The sequence below is a fragment of the Lithobates pipiens genome, unplaced genomic scaffold (genome assembly GCF_037356315.1).
Source record: "Lithobates pipiens isolate NorthernLeopardFrog02 unplaced genomic scaffold, aLitPip1_a1.2 Scaffold_27, whole genome shotgun sequence".
In the NCBI taxonomy this organism is placed as follows: Eukaryota; Metazoa; Chordata; class Amphibia; order Anura; family Ranidae; genus Lithobates; species Lithobates pipiens.
In genome coordinates, this window is record NW_027507788.1 from 186,955,450 (window position 1) to 186,973,691 (window position 18,242).

An 18,242-nucleotide genomic window follows, 5' to 3' on the forward strand; every position below is an offset into this window, starting at 1 on the left:
ATGCTCCCCACTGAGACCACCGCATGTGCATCTGCAAAAAAGTTTTATCCCTATTGTGGGGTCACCAGTACAGTATTTATAAATTGAAGTCATATCCCCTCTCAAGCGTCTTTTTTCCAGAGAGAATAAGTTCAGTGCTCGCAACCTTTAACTAATATCCAACAGACCCTTTATTAGCTTTGTTGCCCTTCTTTGTACTCGCTCCATTTCCAGTACATCCTTCCTGAGGACTGGTGCCCAGAACTGGACAGCATACTCCAGGTGTGGCCAGACCAGAGTCTTGTAGAGCGGGAGAAGTATCAAATTATTAATTTTTCGGGTTTTTTTTCTTTTACAAACACTTCTAGATGCAAACGCGGCATGTAAACGTGGCTAAACGCACGTTTTTAGATGCCGGTTTCTAGCCGCCAAGTTAAATCGTTCAGGAGAGGTTAAACAACGTCCCGTGTACATTAAGCCTAACAATCACTATGGCAGATAGTGGCCGGGGATCTCACCTAACAGCTTGGGCAGATGTTTCTTTGGTAATGGTTTCTCAGGTTGTAGGACCTTTACCTCTAGTATCATAGAACAACAATTTCTGGTGTTTTATGACCTCTGCCCCAAATCTTCTGACACCATGATATGTTCTGATGCTATATGAGGTGTGTATCATCTCATACACAATCCCACTAACTGAGTTGCATTACTAGATAACGCAATACAGTGTGCAATACAAATAGAGAGCAAAAAGCATCAATGGTGGGATAGTTTAAAAACTCACAGCAACCAATCAGAAATCATCTCTTCAGACATCTGGTTACTGTAGATTAGGTTACCTACTTTTATTAAATTATGCTAGAGTAACATGCACATCTTTTTCTGTATCTTCCAGGAGGTGCTGAATGTTCTGGGTCCAGATCACATCAGGAACAGTGAGCGAGTGCAGCTTGTAGTCTTTGCCTCCAGCGGAATATTTGGTGTAATAGTTTCCAGTGCCCAGGTCATTGAGGCATTTCTTACAGGTCAGTTAAAGAGAGAAGTGCGGGATTAAAAAAAACAAAAGAACAAACATATATCACCTGTGTGTGCCACTCTGATTGTGAGGTCTACAAAGAAAGATAATCACAATGCCTATGCCCCTGAAGAGCTTGGGGTAAGAAGACCTGTGGCTTTGCTGGTACTCCCATGTAGTGTAAATGCAAAACCACTTGGGTGGGTTTTGCTGACTCTGGGCAGGAAACCTAGGCACATACTACTGGTGCTTGGGCCTGGTGATGCCCCTGCTGCTTCTGCTTTTCAGTGGGCAATCTCATCTGTAGCAAATTGGCCACCCACAGTGATGACCAATTCTATCAAATATGATTGGTCTAGTCGTGTGCTGACCACAAATTGTCTGTTGACAGGGCAACAGGACTGAGTGTATTTACACACATTTGTAATAACTGTACAATCACTTCTTCCATCCCAATGTGATAACTAATGCCCCGTACACACGATTAGATTTTCCGACAACAAATATTGGATGTGAGCTTGTTGGCGGAATGTGTTTATGCTCCATCAAACATTTATTGTCAGACTTTCTGGCAAAAAATGTTGGCTAGCATGCTCTCAAATTTTCCGGCATCAAATTTTGTTGTCGGATTTTCTGATCATGTGTACACAAGTCCGCTGCACAAAAGTCCACGCATGAAGCAGAAGGAGCCCAAAGGGTGGCGCATGACTATTGAACTTCCTTTCTATCGGCTCACAGCATGTCTTGTATGTCACTACTTTCGTAATTGTTGGTCAACATTTGTGTGACCGTGTGTATGCAAGACAAGTTGGAGCCAACAACCGTCGAACAAAATTCCACAGTTTTGTTGCCGGAAAGTCCGTTTGTGTGTGTGGGGCATTAGATTGCATCTCTTGGCCCTGCAAACTGCAGTGACCCCTACACAAGCCCAATTGTCAGGATTCTTCTAAATGAATGAATGCTTGTGGTTTGTCACCAATTTAAAATTCTTAATTTTATGTGAACTTGTTATAACGAACCCATCTACATTTCAGGGGACGCTTGGTCAGTGCCAACACCTAGGAAGTCGAAAGAGCGGGAACAGATTGTGACATCAGGGCACACGGGATCTCTTCCTAGAATACCCAACCCCATTTTGTGTTTCAATGAGGGTGACCTGGTTCTATTCCAACTAAGCATTTTACCCAATGGTGAGTAAGCCAAGGTCTGCATCCCAGGGCAATAAATATAGAAACAAAACTGTTTATTAGGTACCATTTAGATTCTCTGTGTACAGCTCTGAAAACTTTTTTTAAAACATGATAATTTTCTGTAGGCAGCAATCCTATATTGCTCCTTATTACAAAATCTGGCATTAAAAAAAACAAGCCAATGGGCTTGCTTAGGTTAACTACGTTTTAGGAAAACGAGTCTGTCACTTCTGCCTTTTACTTTTGGCACTTGGGCTGTACCTTAGCACACTGAACTAGTCTAAATAGTGTTTGTTCTAAGAATGTATTTTTACTGGAAGCGTGACATGATATAATCTTTCTTTTGATGTCAATGACTCATGTTCCTTGTTCAGTTTTGTTGAACAGCAGGGCATGGATCATTCAGAGGTTGTGTAAAAATTGCCATCGCTTGGTAGTTATATGTACAGAGTGGACTTTTTTTATGACTTTATTTAGGATAATGAGTGTGCTGTGGAAATTTTATTATATGGACACATGTGGACATTTTATTCTAGGATGTGTGTTTTATAGATTGTCATCTAGCTCCCTGTGTCTGATTTAACCAAGCAGTGCTCTAGCAGAGCAGACTTGGGTTGAATCGGGACCAGCGGTAAAACTGTCAGTATAAAAACCCTCTCATGGGCTTGGAGACGTGTTCTCTGTGTGTGTGTGTGTGGGCGTTTGCCGGTTTTGTAAGTGTCAAGAGCAATGCGCTGGGCTTCTTGCCTTCAAATGTCTATGCACATTAGAGAAGCGAAGTCTGCATAACGAGAGAAACACATTATGGGGGTTATTTACTAAAGGAAAATCCACATTGCACTGCAAGTGCACTTGGAAGTAAAGTCGCTGTAGATCCAAGGGGGACATGCAAGGAAAATAAAAAACAGCATTTTAGCTTGCATATGATTGAATGATAAAATTAGCAGAGCTTCCACTCATTTCAGATCTACCCCTTAGATTTGTAGCGACTGCACTTCCAGTGCAAAGTGGATTTGCCTTTCATAAATAACCCCTTATATCTCTGTTGTGGCTACGCTATCCCTTTGGATACATATCTGCTTTTATAAGAGGACATTGATATCAGGCTTGTTGGTATACTCATACCGTATATTGACAACAGCAGTATCTTTTCCCCGCAGATCTTCTCAAGCCTGTAAGAACAACTAGACTAGACACTGGTTACTCTGAACAGTATTGAGTGGGTTCCATGCTGACTAAGATGGTGAATGGGCATGCATGTGGCTGGGCAGGGGGTAGTGTACATGCCTCAAGTGAATGGAACATGTACACCCCCCCCCCCCCCCCCCCACACTCTTTTGGATGCCCTCTCATTTCCTGTGATGTCATTTTGCATGGAGGAAGCGATTGGCTGTTGGGGCCATGATTTCCTGTTTTGTCATTCCTTTTGTAGCCGAGAATTAAAACAAAGTGCCTGTGCTCATGAGGGCAGACACATCGAGACTCCAGCTTGAAGCAGCATCTTTTCTGATTCTATCTGGTGCTACTGAATTACTTAAATTTCCTTCTGCCAAAGAGCTTGATATAAATATGCTTTTAAGCACAAAGGCATTGGTTTGTGCTTTATGTGCATCTTGACGCTGAAAGTGCATATTTTGGCGCGGTGTGGATTCGCATACAAAGCCCAAGGAAATTTCCATGACAAGTGTTACTAATACAGTAACTGAGATTTATAATGCGGGAAATATACCTCATAGAGTATTCTAGCCATGTATGATCCCATCTTTTACTGAATTCAAGAGTTACTTTCAATTACCTGCATAGTGTATGAAGAAACAGTAATTAGTAAAGAATGCCTTTTACCACCAAAATCTTCCAGCAAAAAAAACAACTATTTTTTTTTTTTTTAGATTTTTTTTTTCCTTTAGATTTACCAAAACCATATAATATGAGGTCAAACCTTAACAGTTTCAATTTGTATGCAATCAGGCCGGCCCTTGCATTACATAGTTTTGGTAAATCTAAAGGAAATCAAACAACAAAAGTTGAATAGTGTGTATTCATGTTTTGGCAAAATTTAGATATGAGGCCCCACTCATGCCCTTTGCAGGGGTTAAGGAAGAACCCCAAGGTGGAACGCATTATTACTGCTGCTGATGCTCCACCTCGGGTTCTTTTTTAGCCTCCCGAAAAAATGGAGGTGGGGATGGGACTGGGAACTATGCGGCATGGGAGAAGGAAGCGGGGTAAAAGGAGGGAGTGGGGAGGAGATGAGCGATAGGTAGAGGAGCACTGGAATGAAAATGGGGGGTCCTGGTCTGTATAGGGATAGAGGGAGCAAGAGGGAGGAAGAGAGAGAGATGGAGAAAGTAAGAAATAAAGAGAGAAAGTAAGATAGAAGGAAGGATGTAGAAAAAAGAGGGATGGAGGGAAAAAGAGAGAGAAAAAAAAGAGAGAGCGATGGAGGAAGAAAGAATGAAATGGAGAAAGAAAGAGAAATGGAGAGAGAAATAAAGAAATGGACAGAGAGAAAAAGAAATAAAGAAATGTAGAGAGAGCAAAAGAAGAAACAAAATGGAGAGCGAGAGAAAGAAAAATTGAAAGAGAGAGAGTGAGAGAGCGAAATGGAGAGAGAGAAAGAAATGGGGAGAAAGAACTGGGGAGAGAGAGCAAGGGAGAGAGAAAGAAATGGGGAGAGAGAGAAAGAAATGGGGAGAGAGAGAAAGAAATGGGGAGAGAGAGAAAGAAATGGGGAGAGAGAGAAAGGAATGGATTGAGAGAAAGGAATGGAGAGAGAGAAAGAAAGAAATGGAGAGAGAGAAGGAAATGGAGAGAGAGAAGGAAATGGAGAGAGAGAAGGAAATGGAGAGAGAGAAGGAAATGGAGAGAGAGAAGGAAATGGAGAGAGAGAAGGAAATGGAGAGAGAGAAGGAAATGGAGAGAGAGAAGGAAATGGAGAGAGAGAAGGAAATGGAGAGAGCGAAGGAAATGGAGAGAGCGAAGGAAATGGAGAGAGCGAAGGAAATGGAGAGAGCGAAGGAAATGGAGAGAGCGAAGGAAATGGAGAGAGCGAAGGAAATTGAGAGAGCGAGAGCGAAGGAAATTGAGAGAGCGAGAGCGAAGGAAATTGAGAGAGCGAGAGAGAGAGAGAGAGAGAGAGAGAGAGAAGGAAATAAAGAAATGGATAGAGAGGGAAATAAAGAAATGGATAGAGAGGGAAGGAAATTGAGAGAGAGAGAAAGAAATGGATAGAGAAATGGAGAGAGGGAAATAAAGAAATGGAGGGAGAGAGAGAGAGAGAATGAGATGGCGATAGAGATAAATGGCGAGAGAGAGAGAGAGAAATGGGGAGAGAGGAAAAAATATAGAAATGGAGAGAGATCTTCCATTTTCTCAATATTGTCAGCATTTTCCACCCAACTCTTCAGTTGAAGTTCATTGAGTTGGGTGGTTTTGACACGGCTACCCCAGCTTGAATTTCAGCAGTTTTAGGAGACATTGGACAACTTTCAAAGCATGTATGGCCAGCTTTATGACTGAACTCATAAAGTAGTATACCAGGATAAGGATCCTTTTCCAAAAAGTAACATTTCTTGCTGATTCCAAAACAATGAGAAAATTACATCTTAAAATGGAGATCCTTATCCTCATGTAAAGCTTTGTGAATTGAGCATTTGGTATGTGGCAGAGACCAGCAGTGCACAGTTCTGGGAGAAAGGACGGGTTATTCTACCAGTAGAATAATTATTAGAATGATTATTTTATCTTTTAGAACGGGCATCCAGCCATTATCCCATATATCAGAAAGATCATTTGTTTAATTCCAACCCACACTGGGACTTCGGGGCCTTTCGGAGACTGGACTATCTTATCAGAGAGACCAACGTGAACATTTCTAGGTAGGTGTTGTGTGGTTGGGGTTAACAGTATTCAGAAAAGCCAGTCACTGAACTGAGTGTTGTGATTTTTTTTTTTTCCCCTACAGGTTTGCTCATGTGTTTACAACCCCTGGTACATATGTATTCCAAGATAACGGGATTAGGGAAAGCTCTCTGTTTATTACTGTGAAGGGCAGAAATGTTCATTGTGACCCAGCAGCTTCCCACATCCAGCCTTCTTCCCCCTACCAACTTACCAAAAATGGCTTTCTTCCCCGACAGAAAATGAACCTGGCCCCCAACTGGGGGGCTATTGTAGGTAAATCTGAAACGTGAATCTGCATTCGGTGTTCCCTCTCCACCTCACAGGCACATGTATGTAGCATGGAAAGGGAGGTGCAGTTAGCTTTAAATCCTAAAGCTTTATACACATGAGAATTTCGGATGAATGATAGTCTATTTTTTATTTATCTATGGAAAACCAATAGGTTACTAAAGTTACGAAAATTCTCATATGACAGAATACAACTTCACACATGATGTAATGTATCATGTTTTAATGTTCTCTTTCCTTTCCAAGCATGCGTGGTCTTTTTTTTTTTTTTTTCATACAAATACTATACTAATTACACGAAAATCATTAGATAAAAAAACATCATTGCGCAAGATTGCTATGTTATCAAAGACTCCCAAATGATAAAAGCTTTTCACTCACATTTGGTTAGATTTAAAAACGCTATTGAGCAATCGGTGGTGCACGCAGCTTCCTCCTCACTGCAAATCCGATGTAACAATACACCAAAGGTGACATCACTGGCTCCTCCCAACGCGTTGCGTCACAGGTCACATGACTTTCTCAAGGGAAATGTATAAGCTCATCGGCATGATGACCAATGCTATGGACCAATGCAATGCTATGGAAAGCGTTTTTTGACTCTGTGTCTGATTCATTTCGTTTCTGAAGGATTCTAGGTGGTGGTTCATCTTTGCTGGGACCTTTTTTATTTCAGTTTCATATTTTTATCTTCGCAGTGTGTGTATTTGGATTTATCTTTTTATATGAAGGAAGGAGCACTAGCAAGTGATTTTATAGCACATTGTTGGATTATTGTTTATCAAGGTGCTATGCATTATTTGTTATTTGGGTTTAAGCACACTATTATTAATTTTGTGCTCATCAAGAATGGCTGACTATGCCCGCCTTTTCTGCCCACCTCCTCCATTCATAGAGGCCATATTTTAGCTTCCATTAATAAATAGCTATCTATGAATGAAGCACAGGTGGATGATTTAAAGGTCCGCCTTCTCCATTCATAGATGGTTTCATTCATGGAAGTGAAAGTACAGGCTGTATGAATGGAGGAAGAGGGTGGAAAGGGTAAGCGTAGTTGAACAATCTTGATTAGCGCCTGTTACAGCTCCCTCAGTTCTATTACCTCCCGCTGCACTGCAGGTAATAGCGACTAGGGATCGTAGGAGAAAGATTTTGAAAGGAAAAAACTGCACAAGGGTCACATCACACTGATGTTTAGTAATGTCCCTTGTGCTGTTTTTTTTTTTTTAAATACACTTTAAGTTGAAAAAATAACAGACTTACTATCTGGATCACCAGGTTTAAATAAAGGGAAAAAAAACAAACAAATGCAGCCACTGCATTTAATGATTGGTAATCGTCAATGTATTAAAACTTTGCCTTTTGATTTAGGCACATTTTAATATATGTACTAAATATAGAATTTAAATATATAAAATGGCATTGTCCCTTTAACGTGATTTACCTCTTCTAAGAGAAGATTTACAGTTGCAGCAAATTTTAGAACCTAGAGGCAGCGTTCGATAAACCAGCCACTTACCGAGATAACTGAAGTCTAGAGCATTTTGTGGTATAAATTATGTTGCGCTCCTGGTAAATTTCTGTTACTTTACATTGTTTTTTGTGTTCTTGGTGCAATGCCAGAGGGGTTTATGCACACCCATACATTTTGTCGGCTTGAAGAAAATTCAAACAGTCACCCTCATCAACAGTATATGAGAAGTTATAGAGCTAAAAAACAAGAAGCACACTAATAAACAAAACAGCAAAAAGGGTCTATTTTAGTCAAGATAATAAATATAAATGCTAGAAAGAATAGATTTGTATGATGTAAACATCTTCATGATGCAGATTCATCTCTTGTGTATTCTGTTATTTGCATTTGTTTAGGGGTTTTGTTGCTGCTCTTCATAGTAATGATTGTTCTGCTCATCATAACTTTGCTGCTGAGACCTTCATTACACAAAGCCAGTCCCATGAAAAACTGGAAGCCCAGATGGAGGAGTCTGGGAGAACCGTACATCCCTCCAGAATATGTACTGACACAAGACAGGTCCTCTTCTCTTCTTATGTGTGCTGTGTGATTTGATATATATATATATATATATATATATATATATGGTATGTTCACTACTTTCTTATCACACAACATTCTGGGGCTTATCAATTAATCCAGGAAAGGTTATTTTTTTTGTATCCTGGACATTAACTGTTGAGAAACATCTACAGTTCTCCGTCTTTAAATATCAGCTCCCCATTTTCTTTTTGTTACCTTCGTTATTATTTTTTAGAAACATTTTTTAACCCTTAGTCATTAGTTGGTGGTCTAAAGCTACAGCCAAAGGTTCATTAGTCTTGAAAGATCATAGGAATCGTGTCCCAATGAGGAGCTGAAGGCTCTTTCTTATACCACCATTCATTAGACCAGTGGTCTCCAAACTACATCCTGAAGGCCTGGATGTGGCCCTTTGCCTGCCTTTATCTGGCCCCTGGGCCACTATTCCATCAATTGCCACCAATGATGGGACGCCATTTCTTCCACTAACATCATCAGAGGCACTATTCATCCCAATGGTACCAACAATGGGGCATCCCATTCTAACCAACAATGAGGCATTGTTTATGCCCACTGGGCATTTTCCACTCCCACTGGCCAAAGTCTGCACCCTCTAAAGCTTGAAGGACAGTAAATTGGCCATTTTCTTAGAAAGTTTGGAGACCCGTACATTAGACCACCATTCATTAGACCAGCATGGGAAATTGCAGGCTTTTGTGTTGTCTGACAATCTTTTTCCACATCTGTTTTTCTAATTAAGACACTGAAATAATTGTTTGGATTTTTATTGTTTAGCAATGTATAATTGTTTTGCAGACTGATCTTTTCCAGTGGAGAGCTTTGATCTCTCTCAAGTCTGGTTAGCCTTGTGTAAAGTCTTTGGTTCATTTACCTAAACGTCTTTTTTGTTTCACACTCAGTCTGCAGTTTTATGAAACGGTGGGCTGTCATAGTTCTGGAGAGGTGTTTGATATTGGAAAGAAGGAAATCACCTATGGATTAGGTACAGTAAGTTATTACCTGGGTGGTTCTATCAACAGATTTATGTATAGTGGTAACACATTTTCGTAACATGCTGCAGATCAGAGGAACATAATACGAGTCCTAGAGGATTTCAGTGTAAGAACGTTATTTGACAAACTGGAGGACCAAACTCTTCACTTAACATCTCAACTTGGGAGACATCGGAATGAGACCCTCTCCTTCTACAAGGCTTTCATTCAAAGGATTCAGATACTTAAGGTGAGGGCCAAGACATGAGCTGGGGAGCTAGAAATGTACACATAGGTGACATTGTTTCAGTATGATCCTCTGCATACAAAGGGTCATAATTCATCAGCATGCCTTAAAAGAAATATGATAGGAAGAGTAAGATTCAAATGTTCATAATCCAGTTCTATTCCAATCCAGACAATATCAATAAACCATGCCTGTTGTTCCAGATCAGTCCATGAATGCCTGCTATAGTCAGGTCCTCGCACAGCTTGTTACTGGCAATCACTGCTAGGTAAAAATGGATAACAGTACACTGACCTATCCATGTATAGAATTATTATTTAAATGTTTATTTCACCTTTAATAAAAAAAAAATCTTAAATGCACAGACATGGATCTTCCCATTGCCCAACAGGTAAAATTCAAAACACTAACAATAACATACAAAGCCATTCACAACTCTGCCCCAAGCCACAGTACCAATTTTATCTCCAAATATCACTTTAACTGTTTTCTCTGCTCATCCCAAGACCTCCTGCTCTCTAGCTCCCTTGTCTCCTCATCTCCAGGACTTCTCCAAAACTTCTCCCATCCTCTGGAACTCACTACGCCAAACTGTTAGTTTATCTCCTACTCTGTCTTCTTTTAGGCAATCCCTGAAAATCTCTTCAGGGAGGGCTATCCTGCCTTCAGCTAACAACCAAATCTTCTACCTCCCTCATCAGTTCATCCCTCACAGTTATTACCTTTTACTTCACCAGCCCCTCCCTAGTAGACTGCAATCTTGCAGGAGTAGGGTCCTTCTAACCCTCTTGTATTGAATTGTATTGTTGCTATATTGTTTCCCTTTATATAGTAAAGCGCTGCACAAACTGTTGGTGCTTGGTATTGTGGGGCTCTTGGTATTGTTCTCCCGTGCAGCCTTGCAAACTTTCCAGCCCATCTGACACTCTAGGTTCTGACATAGTGTGTACCCCTTTAAATGAGACAGACACAATGCAAACTGAATTCAACCTGCTCTGTTTTACTTACTCAGAAGAAGAGAGCGAAAGTGATAGTTAGTCAGCCAAATCCTGGGAAAGGCACTCATGTTAACAAAGCAATAACAGACATTTAGCAGTGAGACTTTCAAAGGGACATTAGCTAATTACGCTACTACTAAAGGGACAGGGGCCAGCCTACAGTGATTTTAATCCTAATGAGAGATTGAGCCGTGTAGGGAACAGTCACGCTTTCCTTCCCTTTAAAGGCGATCCTCTTAGAAATCCAAGCTACGTTGTCTGCATGCAGTGTCCAAGTATAATATGCTATTGTCAGGTAGAGGAAGGATTTGGGCTTGTGCCCGCACAAGACAATGGGCGGTTACTCTGGAAGTGATGCAAGTTTTATCCTCATCCAGCAGGAGGCCAGATGTGATGACTCAGTCAGTTGATTCAACAACCTGCTTGTGTCTCTGCTGTCAGCGCTGGTGTAGGGAGCCTCTGGCGTGGCGGTGCGTATCCAGTTCTCGTGGTCAGGAACAGCGGGACACTCAATGCTGCTGTAGGCCACAATCCCCCTGGCTGGGTGGTGGGGCCGGTCCTCGCTTAATGGATCCCAGGAAGCAAAAGTGCAAGGGCCTGCTGAACAGACCTTTTTAAAGCCTCTCCCATTATTCTCCCCCAGGAGAGAGTGGCCTGCTGGGAGGTTTAGTCTGTAAATAATTTAATGGCTCAGTCATGACTGCACAGGGGGACTACAGTTCCCTCAATGCTCTCCTGTAGGCTCAGAAATGTGATGCAGATAACCTGAGCCTGGCAATAGAGGAAAACAGGGGCAGTCTGTAGAAGTGGAGATTAAGGCACGGTTCACACAGGGGCGGCATGACTTGCAGCGCCGCGACCTGCACACGATCAGCGGAGACTTGCAAAACGACTTCTGTATAGAAGTCAATGCAAGTCGCCTGAAGTCGCCCCCAAAGTAGTACAGGAACCTTTTTTCTAAGTCGGAGCGACTTGAGTCGCTCCTATTAGAACGGTTCCATAGTACAGAATGGAGCGCGACTTGTCAGGCGGCGAAGTCGCCTGGACAAGTCGCCCCTGTGTGAACCGAGCCTAAGGCCGCGTACACACGCGCGGACTGTTCGCCCAACCTTGTTCGGCAAACAGTTTCATCAAACAGTCCGCTCAAAATTTGCATGAGCGGACTTGCCCACACACGAGCGGACTGTTTGACGAACAAGGTTGGGCAAACAGTTCGCTCAACTTTTGAAATGAACGGACTCGCCCACGTAAGGAGGAGGCAAATCCGCCCATTTCAAGCGCGTGTACAGGTAGGCGGGGCCCGCGAAGGAGACGTCGCGGGCTCCGCCGCCTGGAATGGGCTTAAAGGGGAACCCCAACGCCGAAAAAAATCGGCGTGGGGGTTACCCCCAAGTCCACACCAGACCCTTGTCCGAGCACGCTACCCGGCCGGCCAGGAAAGGGGGCGAGCGAGCGCGCCCCCCCTGCCGAGCCGTACCAGGCCGCGTGCCCTCAACATGGGGGGTGCCTTGGGGAAGGGGGGGCCGCGCGGCCCCCCCCACCCCAAAGCACCTTGTCCCCATGTTGATGAGGACAAGGGCCTCTTCCCGACAACCCTGGCCGTTGGTTGTCGGGGTCTGCGGGCGGGGGGCTTATCGGAATCCGGGAGCTCCCTTTAAGAAGGGGGCCCCCCGGATACCGGCCCCCCACCCTATGTGAATGAGTATGGGGTACAATGTACCCCTACCCATTCACCTGTGAAATAAAGTACAAATAAAAACACAACACAGGGGAAAAAAATATTTTATTGCACAGCCGGGGGTCTTCCGTCTTCAGGGGTCTTCTCGCCGGACTCCTCCGCTATGTGTGTGTAGCTCTTTTGCCAGCGGAGGAGTCCGGCTTTCTTCCTCCCCGCCGCCGGCCTCTTCTCCCGACTTCGGGGGTCTTGTCCCCCTCTTCGGTTCTTCTGCCGGGCCACCGCGCCTGGTCCGGTGGCCCGGTCTTCTGTCGCCGTCTTCCGTTCTTCTGTCGCCGCCTTCGGTTCTTCTGCCGGGCCACCGCGCCTTCTTGTAGCTCTTTTACAGGCGGTGGCCCGGTCTTCTGTCGCCGCTGTCGCCTTCCGTTCTTCTTCTTGTTCTTCTTGTTCTTCCCCAGGAGATGTTGACACGTCGCTCCCTCCGGCCGGAATGCCAGAGCCGCCCTGCGCTGTGACTTATATAGTGACAATGGGGCGGTGTCACATGGTATATGTCACATGGGTTGGTCACATGGGTTGATGTCACATGGGGACTATGACATCGTAAGGGGGCGGGGTCACCATGTGACCAACCCATGTGACATATACCATGTGACACCGCCCCATTGTCACTATATAAGTCACAGCGCAGGGCGGCTCTGGCATTCCGGCCGGAGGGAGCGACGTGTCAACATCTCCTGGAGAAGAACAAGAAGAACAAGAAGAAGAACGGAAGGCGACAGCGGCGACAGAAGACCGGGCCACCGCCTGTAAAAGAGCTACAAGAAGGCGCGGTGGCCCGGCAGAAGAACCGAAGGCGGCGACAGAAGAACGGAAGACGGCGACAGAAGACCGGGCCACCGGACCAGGCGCGGTGGCCCGGCAGAAGAACCGAAGAGGGGGACAAGACCCCCGAAGTCGGGAGAAGAGGCCGGCGGCGGGGAGGAAGAAAGCCGGACTCCTCCGCTGGCAAAAGAGCTACACACACATAGCGGAGGAGTCCGGCGAGAAGACCCCCGAAGACGGAAGACCCCCGGCTGTGCAATAAAATATTTTTTTCCCCTGTGTTGTGTTTTTATTTGTACTTTATTTCACAGGTGAATGGGTAGGGGTACATTGTACCCCATACTCATTCACATAGGGTGGGGGGCCGGTATCCGGGGGCCCCCTTCTTAAAGGGGGCTCCCGGATTCCGATAAGCCCCCCGCCCGCAGACCCCGACAACCAACGGCCAGGGTTGTCGGGAAGAGGCCCTTGTCCTCATCAACATGGGGACAAGGTGCTTTGGGGTGGGGGGGCCGCGCGGCCCCCCCTTCCCCAAGGCACCCCCCCATGTTGAGGGCACGCGGCCTGGTACGGCTCAGGAGGGGGGGCGCGCTCGCTCGCCCCCCTTTCCTGGCCGGCCGGGTAGCGTGCTCGGACAAGGGTCTGGTGTGGACTTGGGGGGAACCCCCACGCCGATTTTTTTCGGCGTTGGGGTTCCCCTTTAAGCCCATTCCAGGCGGCGGAGCCCGCGACGTATCCTTCGCGGGCCCCGCCTACCTGTACACGCGCTCGAAGTGGGCGGACTTTCCGAGCGGGAACAGTCCGCTCATTTCGAAAGTACAGCGGACAGGCCCACACACGGGCGGACTGTTCGCTCAAACACAGTTTCAGCGGACAGTTTTTCGGAATTTCCGAAAGACTTTGTCCGTCCAACTGTCCGCTGAAACTGTCCGCTGAAAGCCCACACACGAGCGGACTGTCCGCCCAAACACTGTTCAGCGGACAAGGTTGGGCGAACAGTCCGCCCGTGTGTACGCGGCCTAAGTCTGCTGTATCAGAAAACCGTAGTCCGCTCTCGGCTACATCTATAATAATATAATAATAACATACCACCCAACTTTTTGAACACCTATTAGCAAACGTATGTAGGTATAGGACACACACCCTGCCACTAAAGAAGATTACTTAAACCCACAAGTGTTTTTTTTTTGTTTTTTGTTTTACCACTACTATTCCTTTATATTAGCTTTTGAAAATTTCAAATGCAGCAATTTAGAATTTGGATGAAAGGTTTAGCACTGGGAAACAATTTTTGAAAGATAAAAAGTGTTTTTTATATACAACTATATAGATCAGACCAAAATGAGGGACAAATGAGGAGGAAAGAAAGACAGAGGGACATTGCTCCAAATCAGGGACAGTCCCTTGAAATCGGGGGCAGTTGGGAGATATGTAATAATGTTACACCCTAAATATGAGTGTAATATGCTCCAAAAGGTGAACTTATCCTTTAAGAGCAGCCTCCATGTTTCTCTTGTGACTGGTTTCTCTGAAGAAACATTGGTGGACATTTCAAATGAGTTATAGTATCTCCAGTAGCTGCTGCCATAAATCAGTTTAGGGATCCTGACATGTTTATATGTAAGATGGGAACCCTTGTGTTCAAAATGCTAGTCAAAACAGCTGACATTTGTATCTGCCTTTTTAAGTATGATATAACAAGGTCTGTTTATATGAAGGAGATGATACAGAACCTGGAGCTCAGTAGCAGCAAAAACTTTGAATGGAGAAAAGTCCCCTTGGATGGAGAATTGGAGAGTGTGAGGACAAACATCACGTCACAGCAGAGTGAAGGCTCAGCGAGAACTATGACCCGAGAGTTCAATACAGATCACATCCAAGGTAAGGAGATTCTCCATTTACCGACACATGGGATAGGAAAATAGGTCCATAATGTTCAGTATATCCCAGTGACAGCACTACAGGCACCGTTATTATTGTGTTCGAGGATACAGGTGGTACATTTCAGTACTGATATTCCTTCCTATTGTAAGTGTGCAGAAGGTAATATTTCAGACCTAAACTTTAAATTTGATGTGCTTGTTTTATGTTGGGATTTATAACGATCACATAAACACATGCTCACACTTCAAGGAACATCTCCGGAACTCCAGTCACAGTTTAGGTATTATAGTACAGTTAATGGCTTCCTGTGGTCATTTCAGATAGCTAAGTGACCACATTTGCATTCACGGTAATGAAAACTAAGGCTGACCATGCCTAGCCCAAGAAATACAAGCAGTGGAAACATTCTCTGCATTGCCTGCCTCAGTCACGTTGTGTAACACTGCAGTGACCGGCAATTGCAATTTTGGTTAAACCTTCTTCAGCACAGAAATGGTCATGCTGGACAATCTGATTGCTACCAATATCTTATTGTTTCGTGTTCTATGAAGAAGACTTAAAGCTTTAAACATGTATGCTCAAATTAAGAAGAAGATTCCCTGGTCCTGTAATTATGTGAATTATTCATGGTGGCAGAGATGTCCCTCAACCTTCAATTCTTGACCGTCAAAATTTATAGTGCTGTCCACATACAGTGCAGTCCTGACCCTTACAAAATCTACTAATAGGCTTACTTATGGATAGGGGGGTACTATAACCTTAAAACTATATAGAATTACATATTTTATATTGGTCACATTTTACTAGACAATAATAAAACTCAGTATTGGAATGTTGTTATGTTTTCTGATTGCCAAGATGGTTATTTCTTATTCTAGGGGAATTTCTGCAAGAAGCCATTTCCCTTATGAAAGCCGTAAAACTCGCACTAATGAAAACTAGCACAGAACTCACAGTTAAGAAAACGGGGACAGAGAAGAAGCAGCAACAGAAGGGTATGATAGACACAAGCGAACGTAGTGTGGGCAGGCACCAAGATCAGGTAGGAACGTTTGGATAACTTCTCATATCTTCATTTCCTACATACATTTAACACTTTGGTGGCACCAATCGTGCTTGCCTTCTCACAAATATTATTTCAGTCTACTTAATATGAATGCCCAAATTACCAAATGTTAGAATGGAGCAAGGGATACTACATTCATAAAAAGTGAATTGGAAAGGATCCAGGGGTTAGCTGGGTCCACTTAATATAAATGGCCGAATTACCAAATGTTAGCATGGAACCAAAGTTACTACATTTTTAAAAAGTGAGCGGGAAAAGATCCAGGTGTCATCTGCCACCCGGAAAATCCATCTGATCCCTTTATAAATGGTATGACACCTCGAATGTCCTCTGCCATATGATTTGGATTACATACCCATAGATTCAATATAACAACTTCCAGAAAAAGTCTAGGAAAACTGCTACAGTCTGTAAATACAGAGTTTACACTCACAGGTTAACCCAAGTTAATCTTATATGAACTTATAAAGATGGAGTCACTGGATGGAGTTTAGCCATATCACAACATATATAACAGAAAATGGTTGTTCAGAAGTGGCCTCAGCAAGCATGTAAAAACTTGAGGGATAGTATGTCCTCCACCCAAGGTAAGGGATGTATACTCTTACCAGAACAGGTAGACTCAAATGTCAGCGACAACAAGTCAACAAGGCAAGGATAACCGAATCTACAGATGCCCAAATCGATCCAGGAAATCGGGAGAACTCCAAGGATGGATCCAGGAAATCTTCCCGATGATGATAAGGTTGGAACTCAGATGTTAGACCCCCAAACTGGAAAGCCAGAAACTACCAACTTAAAAGTTGGTAGTTTCTGGCTTTCCAGTTTGGCAGTCTGAGCTCCAACCTTACCATATAGTGTTTCATCACTATATTGAGTTAGTGCAGTAACATCCCCCACTTTATATATCATTCAGAAAGTGAGTCCTATGTTATAAGACAGTCTATGAAATAACAATATAAAGATTCAGAGTATAAAAGTTCTAAATTCATTCAAACACAGCGAATGTGTCCAATGTACAGTATAAGTAAAAGTGACAATCCAAAAAGATGAATCGCTGAAGTACGCCCCCACCTCAGTGTAAAAAAAGGCTGCTTAACACGCACGCCAAAGCCATGAGTTGGTCGGATCGGTATTCTTTTACTTACATGCTTGTTTTTATGACTTATATTGTGTGTGATTAGTATTCCTCTTTTTTTTTTCAATAATTCTGTGATATAGTTTTACACTATGTGGGTTTTTTCCAATTTCCCCCACGTGTTATGATGGAGCAGTCTTTTTCATTACTTGGAAGCCTGCATTAACAATAGAGGATGGAGAGGAGTAATAGGTTTCCATCTCAGATGAGACTTTATTGATGCAGTGTTTTTTTTACACTTTTTTTTTTAAATAAAATGTCCATGATTTCTGGTAAGCAGCCATTTTATTTACCCTATGGTGGAGGCACTTTGGTGATTCAGCTTTTTGGATTGTCACTTTTATTTATACAGTACATTGGACACATTCGCTGGGTTTGAATGAATTTGGAACTTTTATACTCAGAATCTTTATATTGTGATATCATAGACTGTCTTATCAAATGGCACTCACATTCTGAATTCTATGCACTGGACTTTTTCTGGAAGAAGTTGTATTGAATTTAATTGAATATTAGCGCAGCAAAAAAATGTTACACATACAGTTTACAATCCAATCTGATTGTTCCTTTGCCAGCTCCTTTTTTGTTTGATCTACCAGTGCAGTAATTACCATATTTATCGGCATGTAACACGCACACGCATATAACACACACCCCAATTTTAGGAGGGAAGTTTAAGTAAAAAAACTTACATTTTAAATAAAGAACTTTAAAGCAAAATTAGGGCCATAGCTCATCAATGCACCCTGCTCAGTGCCCATCTGCAGCCAGTAAAATTGACCAACGCAGCCTGTTCAGTGCCCATCTGCAGCCTCACCTTTCCCATCATTGCAGCCTTGCCAGTGTTGGATCATCCCTGCTGTCCCAGAGCTGCGATCTCCTGTGTACCCAGCGCTCCGTCACTCACAGCCATGCCTCGTGGCTCTGCTTATAAGATAGAAAGGATCATTGGCCCAATGCAGGGCCAGGAGGCGTGGCTGTGAGTGACGGAGCGCCGGGTACACAGG

At 43.5% G+C, this 18,242-nt stretch overlaps 1 protein-coding gene across 1 annotated transcript in view; it reads left to right on the forward strand.

The window, feature by feature from the left end:
* Positions 1 to 1,733: 1,733 nt before the first annotated feature.
* LOC143933007 (uncharacterized) overlaps positions 1,734 to 18,242 on the forward strand; it is a 46,335-nt gene continuing 29,826 nt past the window's right edge. Inside the window, exons 1-8 of the mRNA XM_077455924.1 lie at positions 1,734 to 1,740; positions 2,029 to 2,184; positions 5,936 to 6,062; positions 6,149 to 6,356; positions 9,287 to 9,413; positions 9,492 to 9,652; positions 14,866 to 15,028; positions 15,910 to 16,073. Of these exons, the coding sequence (XP_077312050.1) occupies positions 1,734 to 1,740; positions 2,029 to 2,184; positions 5,936 to 6,062; positions 6,149 to 6,356; positions 9,287 to 9,413; positions 9,492 to 9,652; positions 14,866 to 15,028; positions 15,910 to 16,073 (1,113 nt within the window). The remainder of the gene's footprint in view (positions 1,741 to 2,028; positions 2,185 to 5,935; positions 6,063 to 6,148; positions 6,357 to 9,286; positions 9,414 to 9,491; positions 9,653 to 14,865; positions 15,029 to 15,909; positions 16,074 to 18,242) is intronic.